The sequence below is a fragment of the Labrus mixtus genome, chromosome 21, assembly GCF_963584025.1.
Source record: "Labrus mixtus chromosome 21, fLabMix1.1, whole genome shotgun sequence".
Taxonomy (NCBI): Eukaryota; Metazoa; Chordata; class Actinopteri; order Labriformes; family Labridae; genus Labrus; species Labrus mixtus.
The window spans coordinates 6,302,428-6,322,588 of NC_083632.1; the positions used below are offsets into that span (position 1 = coordinate 6,302,428).

Below are 20,161 nucleotides of genomic sequence, written 5' to 3' on the forward strand. Positions count from 1 at the left end.
CTGAATGATCAAGAAGTGATGGAGATGGGGGACACATGTGGCCCACTGCAGGAGATAGCATTCTGGAAGAACCGCTCTGCCAAGCTTTTGGACATCAGCCTGCAGCTACAAAAGGGTCAAACACATCCAGAAGATCCTGCAACTCTCAAAGTCTATCTATGAACATCGCTTTTTCAAACTGGCCAAGGAGATCCAGGTATTTACAGTCTTCCAAGTCTACAGTCTAAAACTGATTTATAACTCCAGTATGGTTTAACTGAAGTGTAATATGATTGCCATGAAATATAATACAATATAATGTTAGACAAGATTAAATAACTTTACAGAGCATTTTTTGCAAAACTCTGTCATTCTGTGTGACTAAATATGCATCTACCCTGATGGAGGAAAGGAAGTGTATGTAAAATACTCAAGGACTGCAGGGTTGCCCAATGGCTCCCGATGCAGAAAGTTGGAAATCATTGATATGAAAACTTAACTAAACATTTAATAAGAACTGTGATAAAAGTAAGCATAATGATAGTCATTAATTTTTTAATCCATCAATTTTGTGCGTGTGTTTTCTCCAGCATTGCTCTTTACAAGCTAAATCAAACCTGATCGACCTGTCCATACTGAAGGAGCCCTTTGAAGAGTTTGCCAAGCTCAAGCTTGACCAAGTTACTCCTAAGCTGTGTCACATTGTCAGTCTCATTCGCATCATTTGGGTTAACTCCGACCACTACAACACTAATGAGAGGATCACTGGCCTCTTCCGCAAGGCAGTGTTGACAACGTTTGTTTTTAACACCCTCTTTCTATTAATGACAATCGTTTGTCCATTTTTATGTGTTTTGCATCACAATCACTCTGGGCGACACCTGGCGACACCTGTCACAGACATTGTTGGGATGGGATGTTTTCACTAGTGCACGCGAGGTGCGGCTTTGTGCCCATAGCATCCGGGAGGCAAACAAAACTGTAAACTTCGCACCTGAGCTAATTGGACATCTTTCCTGTGGCTGTCAGGGATGGCGCGCCGTACTTACAGGATCTTTTCGTTGGTGTGTGTAACCGTACTTGTGCTTTTAATGTTACTTGTTTCTTTTGGATTTTTCTCAGAAAGCATCAGGTATGTTGTGTTCATATTCATTCCAGATTAATTTTTTTGTCTGTTACTTCTTGTTGTTGATTCTGTCGGAAAACGCACAACTGTTTTTTTTTTACTCAAGTGTGTCTTCTTGAATATTGCTCTTGTCTAAAATGTCCAACTCAGCCCGTCTACTTTGGTGGGATACAGAAGCGTTTTTGTTGACGGTGACTTTGAGTTCTGGGATAAAAAAGCAAACTCGACTTCACCACCTGATGTGGTTAAAACAACACATTCTACAAAGGGCGAGACTCCCATGCCTCCACTGAACATAAGTTCCTACGAGAAGCTTCCAATATGGGATTTTGAAGATGTTTATAACCAGGATGCCCCACCCAGACCGCGAGTAAGCATGTTGGTACTAGAAAGGACTGAGTAAATATAAATGTTTTCACACTGTGGGAGTGGGTACTTCTTTAGTTCGAGCTAAAAAAGCCATGGTGCTCAGGAGCTTCGGTGTGACTTGCATGTGTTTCTGTTTGCTTACTGGTCTTATTTTTATTTTTTTATGTCTTTTCGGGGACTTCAATACAGCAATTGATTCAGCTTTATCACAATCAATGTTCCTTATTTTTTTTTTTAAAGGTGCACTGGGGGAGTTTTGGTAGAGAAATGTGAAAGTTGGAGAAGTGTACAGATTCTGTGGTATATGTTCATAACTCTATACACAAACTGTCCTCGGAGGAAAATGTTGTCCCTGTAACACTGTTTGAAGATAAAATGCTATGTGAGAAGTTATGGGGGGGCGGGCGGTCTCAACAGTGAAAGCGTAAAGCGTAACTCTCCTGGTAGCTTTTTACCTCCAAACAGTGTTCAAGGGACCTGTTCTTCCTTTGAATACATTTTGTGTTTTTAGTTCAGAAAATAAAGGATAGAATTGTTTCACTTCTCCAACTTTAAAATCTACATAGTGCACCTTTTTAAGTTTAATAAATGAATCATTTATTCTCCATTCTCAGACTTGTGCCCAGTCTCTGCGAAACTCCGAGGATGAAGGCTTCAAGGCGGCTTTCCTCCCTAACATACGTCTGTATATGCATAAGGACAACGTCAACATGAGCGAGTGGAACAGGCTGTCACATTTTAACAACCCTTTTGGTTTCATGGGACACAAGTACAAAGGTAAGTGTCTGTGTAGTTAATGTTAAACATTAGAAATAATCAGGATAAAAGCCAAGTCAGAATAAAAAATACTTCATGTAAACACTGATCTAACACTTATCTGATCCAGCTTATTCAAAAGGAGGAGTGGAGAACATTTTTTTTTTCTTTTTACATGCCCACTTACAGAAACACCAAGGAACAAGTTACACACCTTTTCTATTAATTGCCAAGTATTTAATTAATTTGCTGCCATTTCCTGCTAGACCAGCAGAACGGCTAAATCATTGCTTGACGCATACACACACCCATGTGAGACAAATACCGTTTGTTTTAACCCTGTTTTTCATCAATGTATTATGTGTGGTTGTTGGCTAAATGTAGGCTACTTGATCTGGATACTTGACTCTTATTTTCTGCACCTTAACAAACCACTCTTCCCTCTCTTTACAAATACTTAACCAACATTGTGGCTTAGACTATTTGAAGTATTCTTCCTCACTGGACAACCCTTCATACAGATTCATACATGTCTAGTTCAAATAATTAGGCCTATAAGAGATGTGATTCAAACATTCTTATATAGACATAGGTTACTTTTGTTGATGAATCCAAAAAGTCAAATGAGTTTTTGGCTGAATTATTGAACGTTTTATTGTAAGTTGTATTGTTCGTAATACAGTTGGATCACCTCACCCATCATCACTGTTATTTTGACAAAGAATTTGACTTTCCAGCCTTGTCCTCTTCGACCCCTCCTTTCTATCTGAGACTGCCGTTGGCCTCAGCAGCGTGTATGGATTTTGGTCACCTGGCATATCAAAGAAATAGCTCCTCCCGGAACTAAAATATTTCTCTTTCTAAACTAAACTTTGAGGAAAATGATGACCAAGATGTAGGACCTCTCATTGACTTGATGTGTGGATTTCTGTCAGTCAGTCGCCCAGAGTCTTTGATTAGAGCCACATTCCATAGCAAAGATCTGTTAGCAACCGTCAGCTATTGAGGTATAGATCAGATTGTTGCAATGCCTAACTGTCCAATCAGAATCAAGTATTTCGTGTCAGAAAAGCTAACAATTGTTGAAAATTCCAGGGAGGTTATTAGCATTATGCTACTCAGTTTTCCATGCAGAAAAAATGTTCTTATGAGCTGTATGATTAAGGTGTTTGTATTTTGCATGTTTTTTATTTATTTTATTTTTTTGCAGATGTAATGGAGGCAGTGAAGTTGATCCCAAAGCCAAATGAGCCACTATTCCCTCCAAAGCCTGGGAGCAATGGGTGTGTGAGATGTGCTGTGGTGGGCACAGCAGGGATCCTCAATGGCTCTAAGATGGGGAAAGAGATCAATAGTCACGATTATGTTATCCGGTAAGATAAAAGGATAGAACAATATCTAGGGTTCTTGTTCTTGTCGGGACCTGTGTTTCTGGGTATGAATGGTTTCAAACCGCTTTAACAATCTTTTCATGGAAGGAATTTTAAACATTAAACCTTGTGATTTTGAATTTTTCGTTTTACATTCGACTAAGGTTACATATTTCAGAAGAAAAAAAATCATTACCTGCAATGAATGTTGCAATTGCTAGATCAATATTTCTATAATGGGATATCATTTTGTGTTTACTAAGCTTTTTGTTTGTCATATGTTCGATGTTTACATGCAAAATGTTTTTTTTACATGCCATAACATGCAACAAATATACAACACTGACTTGTATACGGTGATATTAGGTACATTTAATATTCAATATGTAAGCTACATTATTTTAGGTTGTATGTATATTAGAAATGACTAAATGGACAGTACCTGAAATGACCTGTGTCAAACAGAGGCTTAACCGAGGGTTTTCAGACACCGGTGTAAGATGAAGAGGTGTTTTTTTTATCGTAAAAACCTCTGCAGTAGCTTTGCATGATTTATATAATGACAATATAAAACTAGAAATCAGTATAACATTGGCACTTTTTCATTTGAATGTTTCTGTGTGGCAGGATGAATGGTGCGGTCATTAAAGGTCATGAGGAGGATGTAGGAAACAGAACTGATGTATATGTCCACACGGCCCACTCCATCACTGCATCAAGCCATTTGTTGAAGAAGTACGGCTACGCAGGTGCCCCTTCTGATGAGGTAATCAAACTGCTATAAGAATAGTGTAATATTGTAATGTTTTCTACCCCGTGCACTCATCAGTCTCCCTTCTGCATTTGTAGGGAATAAAATACGTGATGATTCCTGAGGGATTGAGGGATTATTATTGGCTCACAGCTCTTCTCAAAAGACAGAGGGTTGCTTCTGGCATATTTCGCAACCATCGGTGAATATAAACTATTTGTATTTGATCAATGTCAATAATTAACTTCCACCCTGCTTAGTAAAACTTTTCATTAACGAGGAATGTACTTAAGGAAGTACAATATTAAAAGTAGTTGGGTGGAACACATGAGTCCTTTCACTGACTCTTTCAGTCAAAGGGTTGTTCTGGCAGGCCGTCAACCAATGATCTCGAGGAGCCTAAGAGAGCTCAAGAGCTCCCAGGAAAGTAGGTGGTTAGTGACTGAGATTTACAGATAGATGCAGTAATATGATGTACTGTATATGCACAGAGAGAGAGAGAGAGAGAGAGAGAGAGAGAGAAGCTCAAGGTGCCAGTTCCCCCGGTAGTCTAAGCCTATAGCAGCATAACTAAGAGCTGGTCTACACCAGCACCAGTTTGTGTTGCTGAGTGGGGAAAATTTGTTTGAAACGTGAAGTGGTTGGTGGGGAACAGTGTGCTTCGATTTTCGACTATGCTTCCCTCGGACAGTAACCCAGCCACCGCCTCCCGGCTGCTCGGGAGCTACCAGGGGGGAAGCCAAGCTATGTCGGCCCGCACCGGCTACAGGTGGCTGGCTAACTACTGCTGCATACGATGACCCTGACTCAATGGTGCGGAGCCGTCTCTCTAACTCAGACACCCTCGCCTCCAAAGCTAAAAATAAACGACATTTCTTACATGTATCATTATCACTAAAGGAGGACGAGGAGTAACTTAACATCAGAGACAGAAAAAGAAGCCATTGTAAAGCTAACTGCTAAGCTAAGATAAGAGTAGGTACACAGTAACACAGTACAGAGGAGAACAGAACAGGAAATGATGCAATACGCTCACCCGTAAACCTAGCTCGGACCTGGAGTACGTCACATTATCCATAGTTTAGAGTGTTGCTAACTGCACAGTCGGGTTATTATGCAGTGTATATACTGTCTGAGTATTTAGGAGGCAGTACATTGGTATGTGGATTGGGACACAGCCATGGTCATGGTGTTTGATACCTAATTTAGAGCACCAAATAATTAATGACAGAAACCGTGTTTGAGTAAAATGTATTTTAATTTTATAGGTGACCCATGTACGATCTATTAACATTGAGGAGGCAGGCTTAATTAGCTCTCGTCATTTTTGTGTCCATATTTTCACTGAATAGACTCGGGACCAAGCAGCAAAGTCGGGTGTTAAAAATGGAAGCCAAAGCACAAGTGCAAGAAACCTGCAGTTCCTCGAGTGTCCACTAGAGGCGGGCTCAAAAAGCCAAGTTGTCCCTATTAATACCCAAGATAAAATGAACGTTTACAACCCAGTAAAAAAACAGTTTTGGTCTACAAAGATGATTCTTTAGTGGTTCAAACTGTAAAGGATTATGATTTTTTTTTTTGTAATACCTGCGTTTTAGCTCATTTTAGGTGTGGAAGATTTACCAGAAAGGCAGGTGCCCTATCTGTTGATTACTACCTATACAAAAAGTTAAGTAGAGTCAGCATTTCCAATATGAACTGTGGGGCTTCATCACGCCTCTTCAAAAACCAATGGGTGACATCACAGAGACCACGTTCATGTTTTAAACGGTCTATGTGGAGGACCTGCCTTACAAATAATGAAATTACTTGGTTGGAACTCTTTAGTCTTTTCACTGACTCTTTCAGTCAAAACTTTGTATTGCAGTGCGGTGACGAGGCCGCCATCCACCGGCATCTTAACCCCTGCTGACGGCAACTAGAGCAGCAGATTAACTACTGAGTCATACAGAAAACAAAGTAACAAAAAGGCTTTCATTATCCTGTTGGACTCAGTCTACCAAGAGTATTAATGCCTCTGTACGGACAAGAACCAGCAGAGTCCTCTTTCATCGCTGAAGTCTGTTATTATATCAAAACCTCAATTTAACAATATTACACATAAACTCAAAAATACAGTTTTGGTTTCTAAAGCTCATTTCTTTATTGGTTTTTGGCAGTAGTCACAGAGTCAGATACAGGAAATAACCAACAGTGTGATGTCTCATGTTAGAAATGTTTTTTTTTTTTTACCTCTCCCTTATTCAAACCCTCAAGGCCATGGACGTTCTACAGCGAACCGTTTGAGGAGAGTCGCTTTTATGTTCTGCACCCGGATTTCCTCAGATACATACGAAACAGGTTGGCCTACCTTCATATTTTCACAGACCCCCCCCCCCCCCCCCCCTTTTAGTTTAGAACTATAAAGACGGGAGCTGATTTAAAATAAATGTTGAACTGAACAAGATGAAATAAGCTTTAATGATTATAAACGGTTTAATATCATAAAAAATGGCATTTATATTTATAGTTACTAAGTAATGAAGTTGCCAGCGTATTCCAAATAAGTTTATCTGGTCATTTGCTACTTGCTATTTCATTTTTTTGTCATGTTTGTGTTCATTATTGCCAAACTGTTGATTGCCTACAGGTTCTTAAAGTCTAAAAATGTGAACGCCAGGTACTGGCCGTTGGTCAGACCGACCAACGGGGCATTTACTCTCTTCTTGGCTCTGCACACATGTGACATTGTAAGTTACCTTTTCCTACATCAACTTTTCCAAATGCCACTTACAGGTATCTTAACCCTTTATAAACGTGACATTTACATTATAAGGAGTTAAACAATCTTTTGCTGTTAGTTATAAGGGACTATTTCTTGTCCACATGCACTGATTTCTTAATTGTCCCAAACTACTCCTGTAAAAACCATGAATTCTTTGTTGGTATTAGTCACCAGGTACAATGTATGATAATTAGAAAAACAAGCTTTGAACAAACCCTGAAGTTTTAATCCATTTCCCCTCTTCTGTGATTTGTCACTTTCAGGTGAGCGCGTACGGATTCATTACGGAGGACTTTAAGAAATACAACAACTACTACTTTGAGAACAGTGTTAAAACAAATGTCATTTTCTTTATCAACCATGACTATATATTGGAGAAGAATGAATGGAAAAAACTTCATGACACCAAAATAATGAGGCTTTACCAAAGACCGGACTCAGGAACGGGGATTGCATAGCAAAACCGATCTAGATACTTTGAGAATCAACACACTGACAAAAAAGAAAGAAGAAGAAAAAATATATATAATTAAAAGAGATAAAAGAGAACATGAACATGTACCATCAGGATATAGATAAAAAAGAACATGTACCATCAGGATATAGATAAAAGACAACATGTACCATCAGGATATAGATAAAAAAAAAGAACATGTACCATCAGGATATAGATAAAAGAGAACATGTACCATCAGGATATAGATAAAAGAGAACATGTACCATCAGGATATAGATAAAAGAGAACATGTACCATCAGGATATAGATAAAAAAGAACATGTACCATCAGGATATAGATATAAGAGAACATGTACCATCAGGATATAGATAAAAAAAAGAACATGTACCATCAGGATATAGATAAAAAAGAACATGTACCATCAGGATATAGATAAGAGAACATGTACCATCAGGATATAGATAAAAAAAAGAACATGTACCATCAGGATATAGATAAAAGAGAACATGTACCATCAGGATATAGATAAAAAAGAACATGTACCATCAGGATATAGATAAAAAAAAGAACATGTACCATCAGGATATAGATAAAAAAGAACATGTACCATCAGGATATAGATAAGAGAACATGTACCATCAGGATATAGATAAGAGAACATGTACCATCAGGATATAGATAAAAGAGAACATGTACCATCAGGATATAGATAAAAAAGAACATGTACCATCAGGATATAGATAAAAGAGAACAGGTACCATCAGGATATAGATAAGAGAACATGTACCATCAGGATATAGATAAAAGAGAACATGTACCATCAGGATATAGATAAAAGAGAACAGGTACCATCAGGATATAGATAAAAAATAACATGTACCATCAGGATATAGATAAAAGAGAACATGTACCATCAGGATATAGATAAAAGAGAACATGTACCATCAGGATATAGATAAAAGAGAACATGTACCATCAGGATATAGATAAAAGAGAACATGTACCATCAGGATATAGATAAAAGAGAACATGTACCATCAGGATATAGATAAAAGAGAACATGTACCATCAGGATATAGATAAAAGAGAACATGTACCATCAGGATATAGATAAAAGAGAACATGTACCATCAGGATATAGATAAAAGAGAACATGTACCATCAGGATATAGATAAAAAAGAACATGTACCATCAGGATATAGATAAAAAAGAACATGTACCATCAGGATATAGATAAAAGACAACATGTACCATCAGGATATAGATAAAAGAGAACATGTACCATCAGGATATAGATAAAAGAGAACATGTACCATCAGGATATAGATAAAAGAGAACATGTACCATCAGGATATAGATAAGAGAACATGTACCATCAGGATATAGATAAAAGAGAACATGTACCATCAGGATATAGATAAGAGAACATGTACCATCAGGATATAGATAAGAGAACATGTACCATCAGGATATAGATATAAGAGAACATGTACCATCAGGATATAGATAAAAGAGAACATGTACCATCAGGATATAGATAAGAGAACATGTACCATCAGGATATAGATAAAAAAGAACATGTACCATCAGGATATAGATAAAAGAGAACATGTACCATCAGGATATAGATAAGAGAACATGTACCATCAGGATATAGATATAAGAGAACATGTACCATCAGGATATAGATAAAAGAGAACATGTACCATCAGGATATAGATAAGAGAGAACATGTACCATCAGGATATAGATAAGAGATCATGTACCATCAGGATATAGATATAAGAGAACATGTACCATCAGGATAACATAACATACACCACATATACGTACGGGGAAATAGGAGATTTTTGCTCTCCTAAGAAAATGAGTCAAAGCAGGATGATTATCAAGGATTTATGCAGAGGCTCCATTTAGATCAAGTCAATATGGCTATGCTAAATGTCCACTCTGAATTTAAAGGGACGTTTTTCTTTGGGGATATTTCACATTATTTTGATCATTATTTCTGTGATTATGAAGTTTTATTTTATTTTCAGCACGCCTGCTTTGGGGCGCCGATTGTAAAGTTGAGCACACTAAAATCATACATCAACCTTTTTCCCAACCGATGTGTGTTTTTCGGGGCGATACTGATATTGATAATGAAAAAATAATCAGTAACAAGCTCACTTAATGCGCTTATATCGGCCGATATTGTTGGCTGGCCAATTAATCAGTCGGGCTCTAGATATAACCATCCTAAATATTTAACTAAGACTCCAGATATTTAGCTATGACTCCTAATATTTACTCTTAATTCTAGATATTTATAATCCCATAAATATTAAGAATTAAAACTAAAATAGCTAATTACGAGTCTTAGATAACTATTAAGAATCGTGACATTCATAGTTAATATTTAGATATGATTTAACATTTATATGTGTGATTTAGCATTTTATTTTGCCTGAAATTATCTTTAATTTGTTTCAAACACAAAAACAAATACGACAAAGTTCACAAATATTGCTCTAAATGTGATTAAAAAGGGACTTCTACAAATTCACGACAATTTTCAGAAAATGTTTTGAGCTAAATGTGGAGAAGTGTTGCTGTTATTACAATTGGTTCCCCAAACATGCTGACTTTCTTTAGATGATTTCTGAAATCTCTATAACAAGATGTGAAGTTGGAATATGGTGTTTTGTATAAATGTGTAAGGTTGGAACGATGTGTTTCCATTAGTGCCTGTGCATAACACCTGCTGTGGAGCACATTATGAGAATGATGCATGTTAATGTCTTTTTTTTTTTTTATGTGTGTGGGATGTTAGCTTAAATGTTTCCTCTGTGCTTTCATTTTCTGTATTTAAGAGTTAATGTTTAGATTTTTTATGGGCTATGAAGGACTCCTCTTAAAAAAATATTACAGACATATGAGTGGAAAAAATGTCGGTTTTTAATAAACATTCAGAAGGGAGCTGTTTTATGTGAAACCATTGAAAAGGGAAGGTGCATTGCCTGAATAAAAAGCTCACTTGTAAAATACCAGCGTTACAAGACGGGTAAGAAGCTAATTGTTGTGTAGAAATCGACAGTATTTCTGGATCTATCGAATATCAAAATGCAAATTGGTCTGGATGCTACAAACATGATGCAGCGGTGGTTTGTTGGGGTTATCTAGTTTGAACATTCAAATCATGGCTTTCAGCTCAATAGAAGATGCGTCATTTAGCCTCCCATGCTTTACATTTGTCCAACACAACATTTTCCTTCAGGGACAATCAGGTGCTTTGTTTTGTATTTTATAGTTTTGTATTGTATTACATGGTTTTGAACTACTTGTGCTTTTCTAGGAATATGCCTCAATACCGAAAAATTAATAAACTGCACTTAATTCCACATTTTCCTATGTTTCTGTTTGTTCCAGATGCAGAATCTTAAGCTGTTTTCATTCATGTACATGCACTCCTGAAAATGTCTAGAAGTTTCAGGCAGACTGCCACATGCGGCCCCCACCAACCCTCAACGTGGCCCTCAGGTCAATTTGTACATATCAATTAATTAGACACATGAAGAAAACATGACAAAATATGCCATGAAATCATGAAAACCAGAAATATGTCCATAATAATATTTGATCACTGGTATAGTTTGAGTTAAATTTGAGACATAATTGATTGTAAATGTTTTTGTATCCTACAATTTGGCCCTCTGGCTGTGAGAATTAAATGAATGTGGCCCTTGCTGTGACTAAAGTTGCCCGTCCCTGATGTGGACTAATCAACACTTACAGGTGAGTGTCTTCAATACATACTATAATCGTCGTGACCTGCTCGAAGTGTATAGTTTTTGAACGCCTTGTATAATATTATTCAGTTATTTATAATTAAGTTAATAAATTCACTTAATTTTTGACAGTTTTGATTTCATATCTGTGATATCTGTTTGGATTGGTTGTAGCTCATGAAGGCAAACAAAGTGAACAACGTATTCCACCTTCCTCAAAGATGTTTCTGTAGTTTTCCTTGTTTGAATTAAGCTCCCCCGTGTTATATTTGTATATATAGTAAAATAAAAAAGGTTATTTGGGGTTTTATTATTTACAGTCTGTCTATGCTGCCACCACACGGAGTCGTCGTTCTGCCTCATATATTTAGAGATAATACGACTATCATTCCAATTAAATAAATATTAAAGGGCTTTCAACGGGGCAGTGCAGTCCACATGTTTATCGTCACACTGTCACGCAGAGTGGATTCATTTAATATAAACCGCAAACGAAAATAAAAGCGGAAACTTAAAAATCACTCAAAGATGGTGTCCATCAATCCCAGCATGCTTTGCGTCACGGCGGGAGAACAGAATCAACGTTGCGTTTAAAAGTACAGCAGTTATGTGGTACAGAGTTAAAAGCCACCAGTGCCGTTTTATGTCTTTTACTTTGTTATTATTACATTATTTTTTATATACGGTTTTACTTTGTTTTGGGTTTTTTTCACGTTTCATGTAATATCGTCACCGGCAGTGAAATAGGTGTCCAATACGTTTAAGACCTCGGCCCTGTACTAGTAGAACTTCAGATCACTCTTGTTTCTCTTCAGATCGTATAAATCTTTCGCCTTTTACTAAAGATTTCCGTGGAGAGGAACAATAAGAGTTTTACCTAATTTTTTGATGCCCTGCCTTGTGCGGGGCTTCCCTTTATTGTGAAATAAAATTTACCACCTAACAGTGTTTGACTATCATCACTTTCCGTAATGTTTTCGCTTCAACATATTCTGTGCTGAAGTTTGACTTTCTGGACCATAAGGGACCCCGTAGCTTTTCGTGTATTAAAATTAAGATTACTTACTGTAATCTGTTCTGCACATGTTAAATTTACAAATTATCCCTGCACTCATGTTCACTTCATTTGTCTGTCTACTCGCCGTTATATTGAATAGTTTCTGCTGATAACATGTCAACACTCATGCACTTTAACTTATGTCAACACTGTCCATTTACGACTCTGTTTTTGCACATTTACATTTAATCTTTCATATTTAAGACTAGTAATGCTTAGTTAAATCCTGGTTGTATATATTCACATTCGTAGTTTTGATATTTTTAGTGCTTATTTACTTTGTATTTAATATTATATTGTGTTTAGATTTGCTAAGATTGTGTGTTTGGATAACCTGCTGCTGTAACGCCACAATTTCCCAGTTTGGGATCAATAAAGTAATTCTATTCTATTATATTGTATTGTATTATATTACATTATATTATATTATATTATATTATATTATATTATATTATATTATATTATATTATATTATAGTGTAACTGAGTTGAATTGTTATTTTCAAGCAGTACTTAAAATACTATATCGCCAGTCGCGGTTTACGACTTCTTTATACCTTTTTATTGTCAGTTGTCTGTTTTTACCAAATTAAAATGACTTATTAATTAAGTGGAATTGAACAAAAATTAATTTGAACGTCAGAATCAGAGACAGAGAAAGATAGTGTGTGTGTGTGTGTGTGTTCGTGTTTGTGTGTGGGCAGAGAGGAGTGGGTCTTCCTCGATCTGAATAAAACTTTATTTAAAAAATAAATACTCAACTCGGCTGTCTTCAGCACAGTCTTGACTTTTTTTTTTTTTTTTTTTTTTTTACGTGGGATGACATTTATCCTCTTTAAATAACGTGATAGCCAGTTTGAATTACATTTTAGTCCCAGATTACCCGGAAGTCACGTGGACTCCCGTCATGCATTGCGCTAGCACGAATGTCTCACTAATGTTGATTAATTGTTTGATTTTCCACACAAAAAGACCGCGGTGCCGTTTCTATGTGTTCGTTATTCAGTATTGCGTGATTCTGAGTTCGTATAAGTACATGTAAAAGTAAACCGTCAGTCAAATGTATGTCTCCGTCAATGACCTGGCCCCCGGAGCCAACAGCAGTCAGATCACTCTTGTTTCTCTTCAGATCGTATAAATCTTTCGCCTTTTACTAAAGATTTCCGTGGAGAGGAACAATAAGAGTTTTAACTAATTTTTTGATGCCCTGCCTAGTGTGGGGCTTCCTATCTTTGTTGAAAGTAAAAGAATACAGTATATCTCACAATACTATATAACAAATGTGCTGCGAATAAACTGTTAATATGTTGACTCAAAGGGGTGCAACTACTTCTTCTAGACTACTGAAAAAGGTTATTATGGGTTATTCTGTCAAATGTATTCTCCTGTAATGTAACCTTTACTTACCAATTAGAGATCAAATCTTGAAATAATTACAAATAAATCCAGTTATTGTTAAGGATGAGCAGTCAAATGTAAATCTTACTTCGTCCTCTGCATTGAAATTGACTTAACAATATGGATAAACATCCAAATAACACCATTAGGGCTGGTACTTGAATCGTGTTTCAATTTCAATTGTGATTTAAACTCGCAAACTTCATGAAAACAAGATTAACCTGATTAAATGATAACTGCTTCATGCATTAACGTGCTCCGTTAATGATCGTTTTGTTAAAAGGCTTTGTCGTGTGTTAAATGTTTCAAAGTATTTGTTTTTATTTTTTGGCCACAAGAGTACATCACCACTATCTAAAAAACATAGTTCATCTATTTTCATTGATTTATTATAATGATATATTATTTTTTTTAATAATTTTGTACCTTTTTATTTACATTTATTGCTTGTTTTTCAAAATGTTCAGAATGTTAAAGTGTTGAGTGTTTAAGTTCAGTATCTGCATGTGATGCAGAAGTTGTCAAATCAACGAGTAATCTTGTTTAATAATCGAAATATCAATCGAAATAATTGAGAAAATTATTTTTTGCTATAATCGATCAGCCTTTATTATCATTCTACCTCCTATCAGTAATATATATTTTTTAGATTTACTTGCACATATTCTCTGTTTTGTTTGCAAAAAATGTTGATTTGAATGTATCCTGTAACTTCATCAGTCAGACAGTGAAGTAATAATAAGGGCAGTATTTCAGTGCAGTAAATTTGTTTTGCAGCAGGAGCACACAGAGGACAACACACAGAAGGACAACATGACCGTAAAATCTAAATTAAAATAAAGTTTTAAAAAATTAGACATGGCAACAAAATACAAAACACAACAATAAAATCAGTCAAACGCTCAAACCAAAATGGGAATTCCTACCAAGTTATTAAAGTGCAAAGTTGAGGTGTGCAAATGTGCAGTTAAAGTGCAACAGATCAACCAAAGGGCTAGTGTCTATTTAATATATGAATTGCAACAGGGACAAATGAGACCTGGAGTCTTTAAGTTTTTCTCACAGGAGCTCTAAAACGACAACCTGAGGGTAAAAGCTCAAACTCACTGTGAAGAGGGGGATTTGAGCAGACCACTCTAGTTTTCGCTCTTCTCAGGACCTGCTGGTTATAAATGATCAGAAGCCCAGTCTGACACCTCCCTGATATTTCTTTTTGACTTGTTTTTACAAGCCTCGCAAGTTTGTTCTTATTAGTTAAGTCCAGGCTTCCACACCATGCAGCGAGAAAAAAAAAATATATATAAAAAGGATTCAATAAAAGTTTTATAAAAGAGAGTCATCATTTCAGAAGAAACATTAAAACATTTAAGCACAGTCTTTGCTGAACCTGCTTAGAGGTAGCATCGACATGAGGTTCAATACACAACCCCCCCCCTCCCCCCGCCAAGAAGGCTGACAACAACAGCGTCATCAGCAAATGTATGAATCTGTCTGTTTACTGTGATTGCTGCGACAAAATGTACAAAGGGGATGACAGACAGAAACCCTGTGGAGTCCCAGTGGAAGAAGAACAACCATTTTACATTCACACACTGCCACCTAGTGGTCAGTAAATCTGTAATCCAACCAGTCAAGTTAGGATGATTGGTTGGTTGATTTGATTCAGTTAGAGACTTCCATGGCATGTGACCTTCATCGGGACTCAAAAGTATAAAAACATTAACTCCAGAGGCAAAGTAACAATTTTGAGTAACTTTAACTGTACCATCCTTTTCATTGTTTTATATAGAGTGATATATTATATATATATATATCGATATAAGAGGGGGTTGTGTGTTTGTGATGTTAGCATACTAAACATGAGAAAATTTGCTGATTACTGATCATTCAATTAATTCATGAAAGTAGATTAATGGGCACGACTCTAATAATCCTTAAAGTCACATTATTTGTAGCTATATTTAATGGTTTTACAATCCGTGCTTGTCACATATGAGGATCTTTTTCTTTATTGTTTAACTATTTTAATTACATTCTTTAATAATTTTGTGGTTTGGAAATTATGTTGCACATTATTTTATAAAAACTGTACAAATTCTCGTCATATGATAAACAACTTGATATCACTAGATCCTTGAGCAGCAAAGAGTTTTAATGTAGTTTTTAGCTGAAGTATTTTTACTTCCACTTCAATTCAAAATTACCATCTTTATGCTTACTCAATCACTGCGATCTTGTAATGTCATACTTCTTCTATTCAGTTTTTTATTCACTTTAATCAGAATTACACATTGTGACCATAAAGTCACTTGAACCCTGGCCTAAAGTCTCATCGCTGCAGCTTCTGTCTCTGAGGTGATATTACAAATTATAGTAATATTTTCCTGCTAAACCGGCATGCAAACTCACACATGTACACACACACACACTCACACACTCACACACTCACACACTCACATGCAGATATGCAGTAATGCCCCCAGAGGACCGCCATGCGTGTCCAGGCCATTAACAAATGCAGTAAGCTCTTTAAATATGATTTCCTGCCCTTCCTCCCCCGGTTCGTCCCCCAGCTCCTCCCGGTTAAAACGTGACACACATCAGTTGTGTGACAGGTCACGTGACGGCCGTAGCATTGATCCGGAAGGAGGGAGGGGGAGGATGATGTTGCCGAGAAACTGCATCAGGTCAGCAAGATACAGGCTGAATCATACAGGAAGCTCTCTGTTTCAGCTTCAAAATAAAAAAAAAGCCATATTTGTCCCCTCATGCAGTTATTGTTTTCTTTTTCTACATGAGACTCGTTTTAAACCAAAAAAATGACATGATACCATCATACCTGATATAGACCTATGAGAAGTAGTAGTATTTTGAACTATGGTTGTTAACTATTAACTATGGTTAATCATTGATAGTAATAATGAGTATCAAGCCATAAAAATAAAGATCTTTAATCATATTTTTACCCAAGAGCAGCCGTGAGGGAAAGAGAGAGAGAGATAGAGAGAGCACCGCTTAAATGACTTAAACTTAGGCTAAATGAACATTTAACACAGGAACTGGAAACCGGGAACCTTTATTTTTATTTTCGTGGGGACTGAAAACACAATAGCTAACAAGTACACTTCAACTTTCTTTTTAGCCCATATACCACACATCATATACATTGCTTGTAGGAGCCATTTTGTGTTTATCGTTGGCATGTTGTATAATTAGATTTATCTGAATATGTTATTTTCCACTAGGGACACTGAATGCTCAGGGGCGAGTATATATAGTGGCACAGGTGACAGGAAAGGGAAGGCTAAGGTAGGGGGAGCACAGACAGTTCTCACCAGACCGGCATTCATGTTTCAGACCAGCACTCAGACCAACTACAATTCATTCATTCTACTGGCTACGCTGCACTGTTCTCATATCTCCATCAAGTCACTTCAATAAGCCTTCAACTCAACTTTAATAACGGCTGGAAAATCATTGTTTGCATCTGCGTAAGACTTCACCCCTACCTGTGTATTACTTCTTACTGTTCTTTTATTTATGCTCTTATCTCGTATTTATGCTCTTATCTTAACTCCTCTTATGTTTTAACTTGGTAATTTCTTATCTTACTTACTTTGTCTATTTATGTTTCATATTTATATTTACTTTTTATTTTTATTAATATTATAGTTTTTTTTTTTTTTTATCCTTTAACCACTTGTTTCTATTTCTTTTACTGCTCTTACCTTCTTATTGCTGTTATCTTTTTATTTGCTTTTATCTCTTTTAGTTTCTTACATCTTTTTAAATCTTTGGTCCTCTTGGTCTCAGCTCGTGTTGTTGGGTTCTTGTGTTACCTGGGTTCTTATGATGGTTCTTGTGTTACCTGGGTTCTTACGATGGTTCTTATAATGGTTCTTGTGTTGCCTGGGTTCTTATGATGGTTCTTGTGTTTCCTGGGTTCTTATAATGGTTCTTGTGTTACCTGGGTTCTTATGATGGTTCTTGTGTTACCTGGGTTCTTATGATGGTTCTTGTGTTACCTGGGTTCTTACGATGGTTCTTATGATGGTTCTTGTGTTACCTGGGTTCTTACGATGGTTCTTATGATGGTTCTTGTGTTGCCTGGGTTCTTATGATGGTTCTTGTGTTACCTGGGTTCTTATGATGGTTCTTGTGTTACCTGGGTTCTTACGATGGTTCTTATAATGGTTCTTGTGTTGCCTGGGTTCTTATGATGGTTCTTGTGTTTCCTGGGTTCTTATAATGGTTCTTGTGTTACCTGGGTTCTTATGATGGTTCTTGTGTTACCTGGGTTCTTATGATGGTTCTTGTGTTACCTGGGTTCTTACGATGGTTCTTATGATGGTTCTTGTGTTACCTGGGTTCTTACGATGGTTCTTATGATGGTTCTTGTGTTGCCTGGGTTCTTATGATGGTTCTTGTGTTGCCTGGGTTCTTATGATGGTTCTTGTGTTACCTGGGTTCTTACGATGGTTCTTATAATGGTTCTTGTGTTACCTGGGTTCTTATCATGGTTCTTGTGTTTCCTGGGTTCTTATGATGGTTCTTGTGTTACCTGGGTTCTTATAATGGTTCTTGTGTTACCTGGGTTCTTATGATGGTTCTTGTGTTGCCTGGGTTCTTATGATGGTTCTTGTGTTACCTGGGTTCTTATGATGGTTCTTGTGTTACCTGGGTTCTTACGATGGTTCTTATAATGGTTCTTGTGTTACCTGGGTTCTTATCATGGTTCTTGTGTTGCCTGGGTTCTTATAATGGTTATTGTGTTACCTGGGTTCTTATGATGGTTGTTGTGTTACCTGGGTTCTTATGATGGTTCTTGTGTTACCTGGGTTCTTACGATGGTTCTTATAATGGTTCTTGTGTTACCTGGGTTCTTATCATGGTTCTTGTGTTGCCTGGGTTCTTATTATGGTTCTTGTGTTACCTGGGTTCTTATGATGGTTCTTGTGTTACCTGGGTTCTTATAATGGTTCTTGTGTTGCCTGGGTTCTTATGATGGTTCTTGTGTTACCTGGGTTCTTATAATGGTTCTTGTGTTACCTGGGTTCTTACGATGGTTCTTATAATGGTTCTTGTGTTGCCTGGGTTCTTATGATGGTTCTTGTGTTACCTGGGTTCTTATGATGGTTCTTGTGTTACCTGGGTTCTTACGATGGTTCTTATAATGGTTCTTGTGTTACCTGGGTTCTTATCATGGTTCTTGTGTTGCCTGGGTTCTTATTATGGTTCTTGTGTTACCTGGGTTCTTATGATGGTTCTTGTGTTACCTGGGTTCTTATAATGGTTCTTGTGTTGCCTGGGTTCTTATGATGGTTCTTGTGTTACCTGGGTTCTTATAATGGTTCTTGTGTTACCTGGGTTCTTACGATGGTTCTTATAATGGTTCTTGTGTTACCTGGGTTCTTATAATGGTCCTTGTGTTACCTGGGTTCTTATAATGGTTCTTGTGTTACCTGGGTTCTTACAATGGTTCTTATGATGGTTCTTGTGTTACCTGGGTTCTTATCATGGTTCTTGTGTTACCTGGGTTCTTATAATGGTTCTTGTGTTACCTGGGTTCTTACGATGGTTCTTATGATGGTTCTTGTGTTACCTGGGTTCTTATAATGGTTCTTGTGTTACCTGGGTTCTTACGATGGTTCTTATTATGGTTCTTGTGTTACCTGGGTTCTTATCATGGTTCTTGTGTTACCTGGGTTCTTACGATGGTTCTTATCATGGTTCTTGTGTTACCTGGGTTCTTATAATGGTTCTTGTGTTACCTGGGTTCTTACGATGGTTCTTGTGTTACCTGGGTTCTTATAATGGTTCTTGTGTTGCCTGGGTTCTTATGATGGTTCTTGTGTTACCTGGGTTCTTATGATGGTTCTTGTGTTGCCTGGGTTCTTATGATGGTTCTTGTGTTACCTGGGTTCATATGATGGTTCTTGTGTTGCCTGGGTTCTTATGATGGTTCTTGTGTTGCCTGGGTTCTTATCATGGTTCTTGTGTTTCCTGGGTTCTTATCATGGTTCTTGTGTTGCCTGGGTTCTTATCATGGTTCTTGTGTTGCCTGGGTTCTTACGATGATTCTTATAATGGTTCTTGTGTTACCTGGGTTCTTATAATGGTTCTTGTGTTACCTGGGTTCTTATCATGGTTCTTGTGTTGCCTGGGTTCTTATCATGGTTCTTGTGTTTCCTGGGTTCTTATCATGGTTCTTGTGTTGCCTGGGTTCTTATGATGGTTCTTGTGTTACCTGGGTTCTTATGATGGTTCTTGTGTTGCCTGGGTTCTTATCATGGTTCTTGTGTTTCCTGGGTTCTTATGATGGTTCTTGTGTTACCTGGGTTCTTATAATGGTTCTTGTGTTCC

General features: G+C 37.0%; 1 protein-coding gene and 2 non-coding genes across 3 annotated transcripts; all 3 read left to right on the forward strand.

Moving 5' to 3' along the window:
• The first annotated feature begins 1,008 nt into the window (after positions 1-1,008).
• Positions 1,009-7,577, forward strand: LOC132955390 (alpha-N-acetylgalactosaminide alpha-2,6-sialyltransferase 1-like). The gene is made up of 9 exons (XM_061028237.1): positions 1,009-1,111; positions 1,256-1,475; positions 2,089-2,251; positions 3,441-3,603; positions 4,228-4,366; positions 4,450-4,553; positions 6,608-6,691; positions 6,981-7,080; positions 7,379-7,577. The coding sequence occupies exons 1-9, from the start codon at positions 1,011-1,013 to the stop codon at positions 7,571-7,573; spliced, it is 1,269 nt and encodes a 422-aa protein (XP_060884220.1). The 5' UTR covers positions 1,009-1,010; the 3' UTR covers positions 7,574-7,577.
• Positions 7,578-12,139: 4,562 nt separating this feature from the next.
• Positions 12,140-12,254, forward strand: LOC132956032 (U5 spliceosomal RNA). The gene has a single exon (XR_009665979.1). It is a non-coding gene; the product is annotated as a U5 spliceosomal RNA (small nuclear RNA).
• Positions 12,255-13,509: 1,255 nt separating this feature from the next.
• LOC132956020 (U5 spliceosomal RNA) lies at positions 13,510-13,624 on the forward strand. The gene has a single exon (XR_009665968.1). It is a non-coding gene; the product is annotated as a U5 spliceosomal RNA (small nuclear RNA).
• Positions 13,625-20,161: the final 6,537 nt, after the last annotated feature.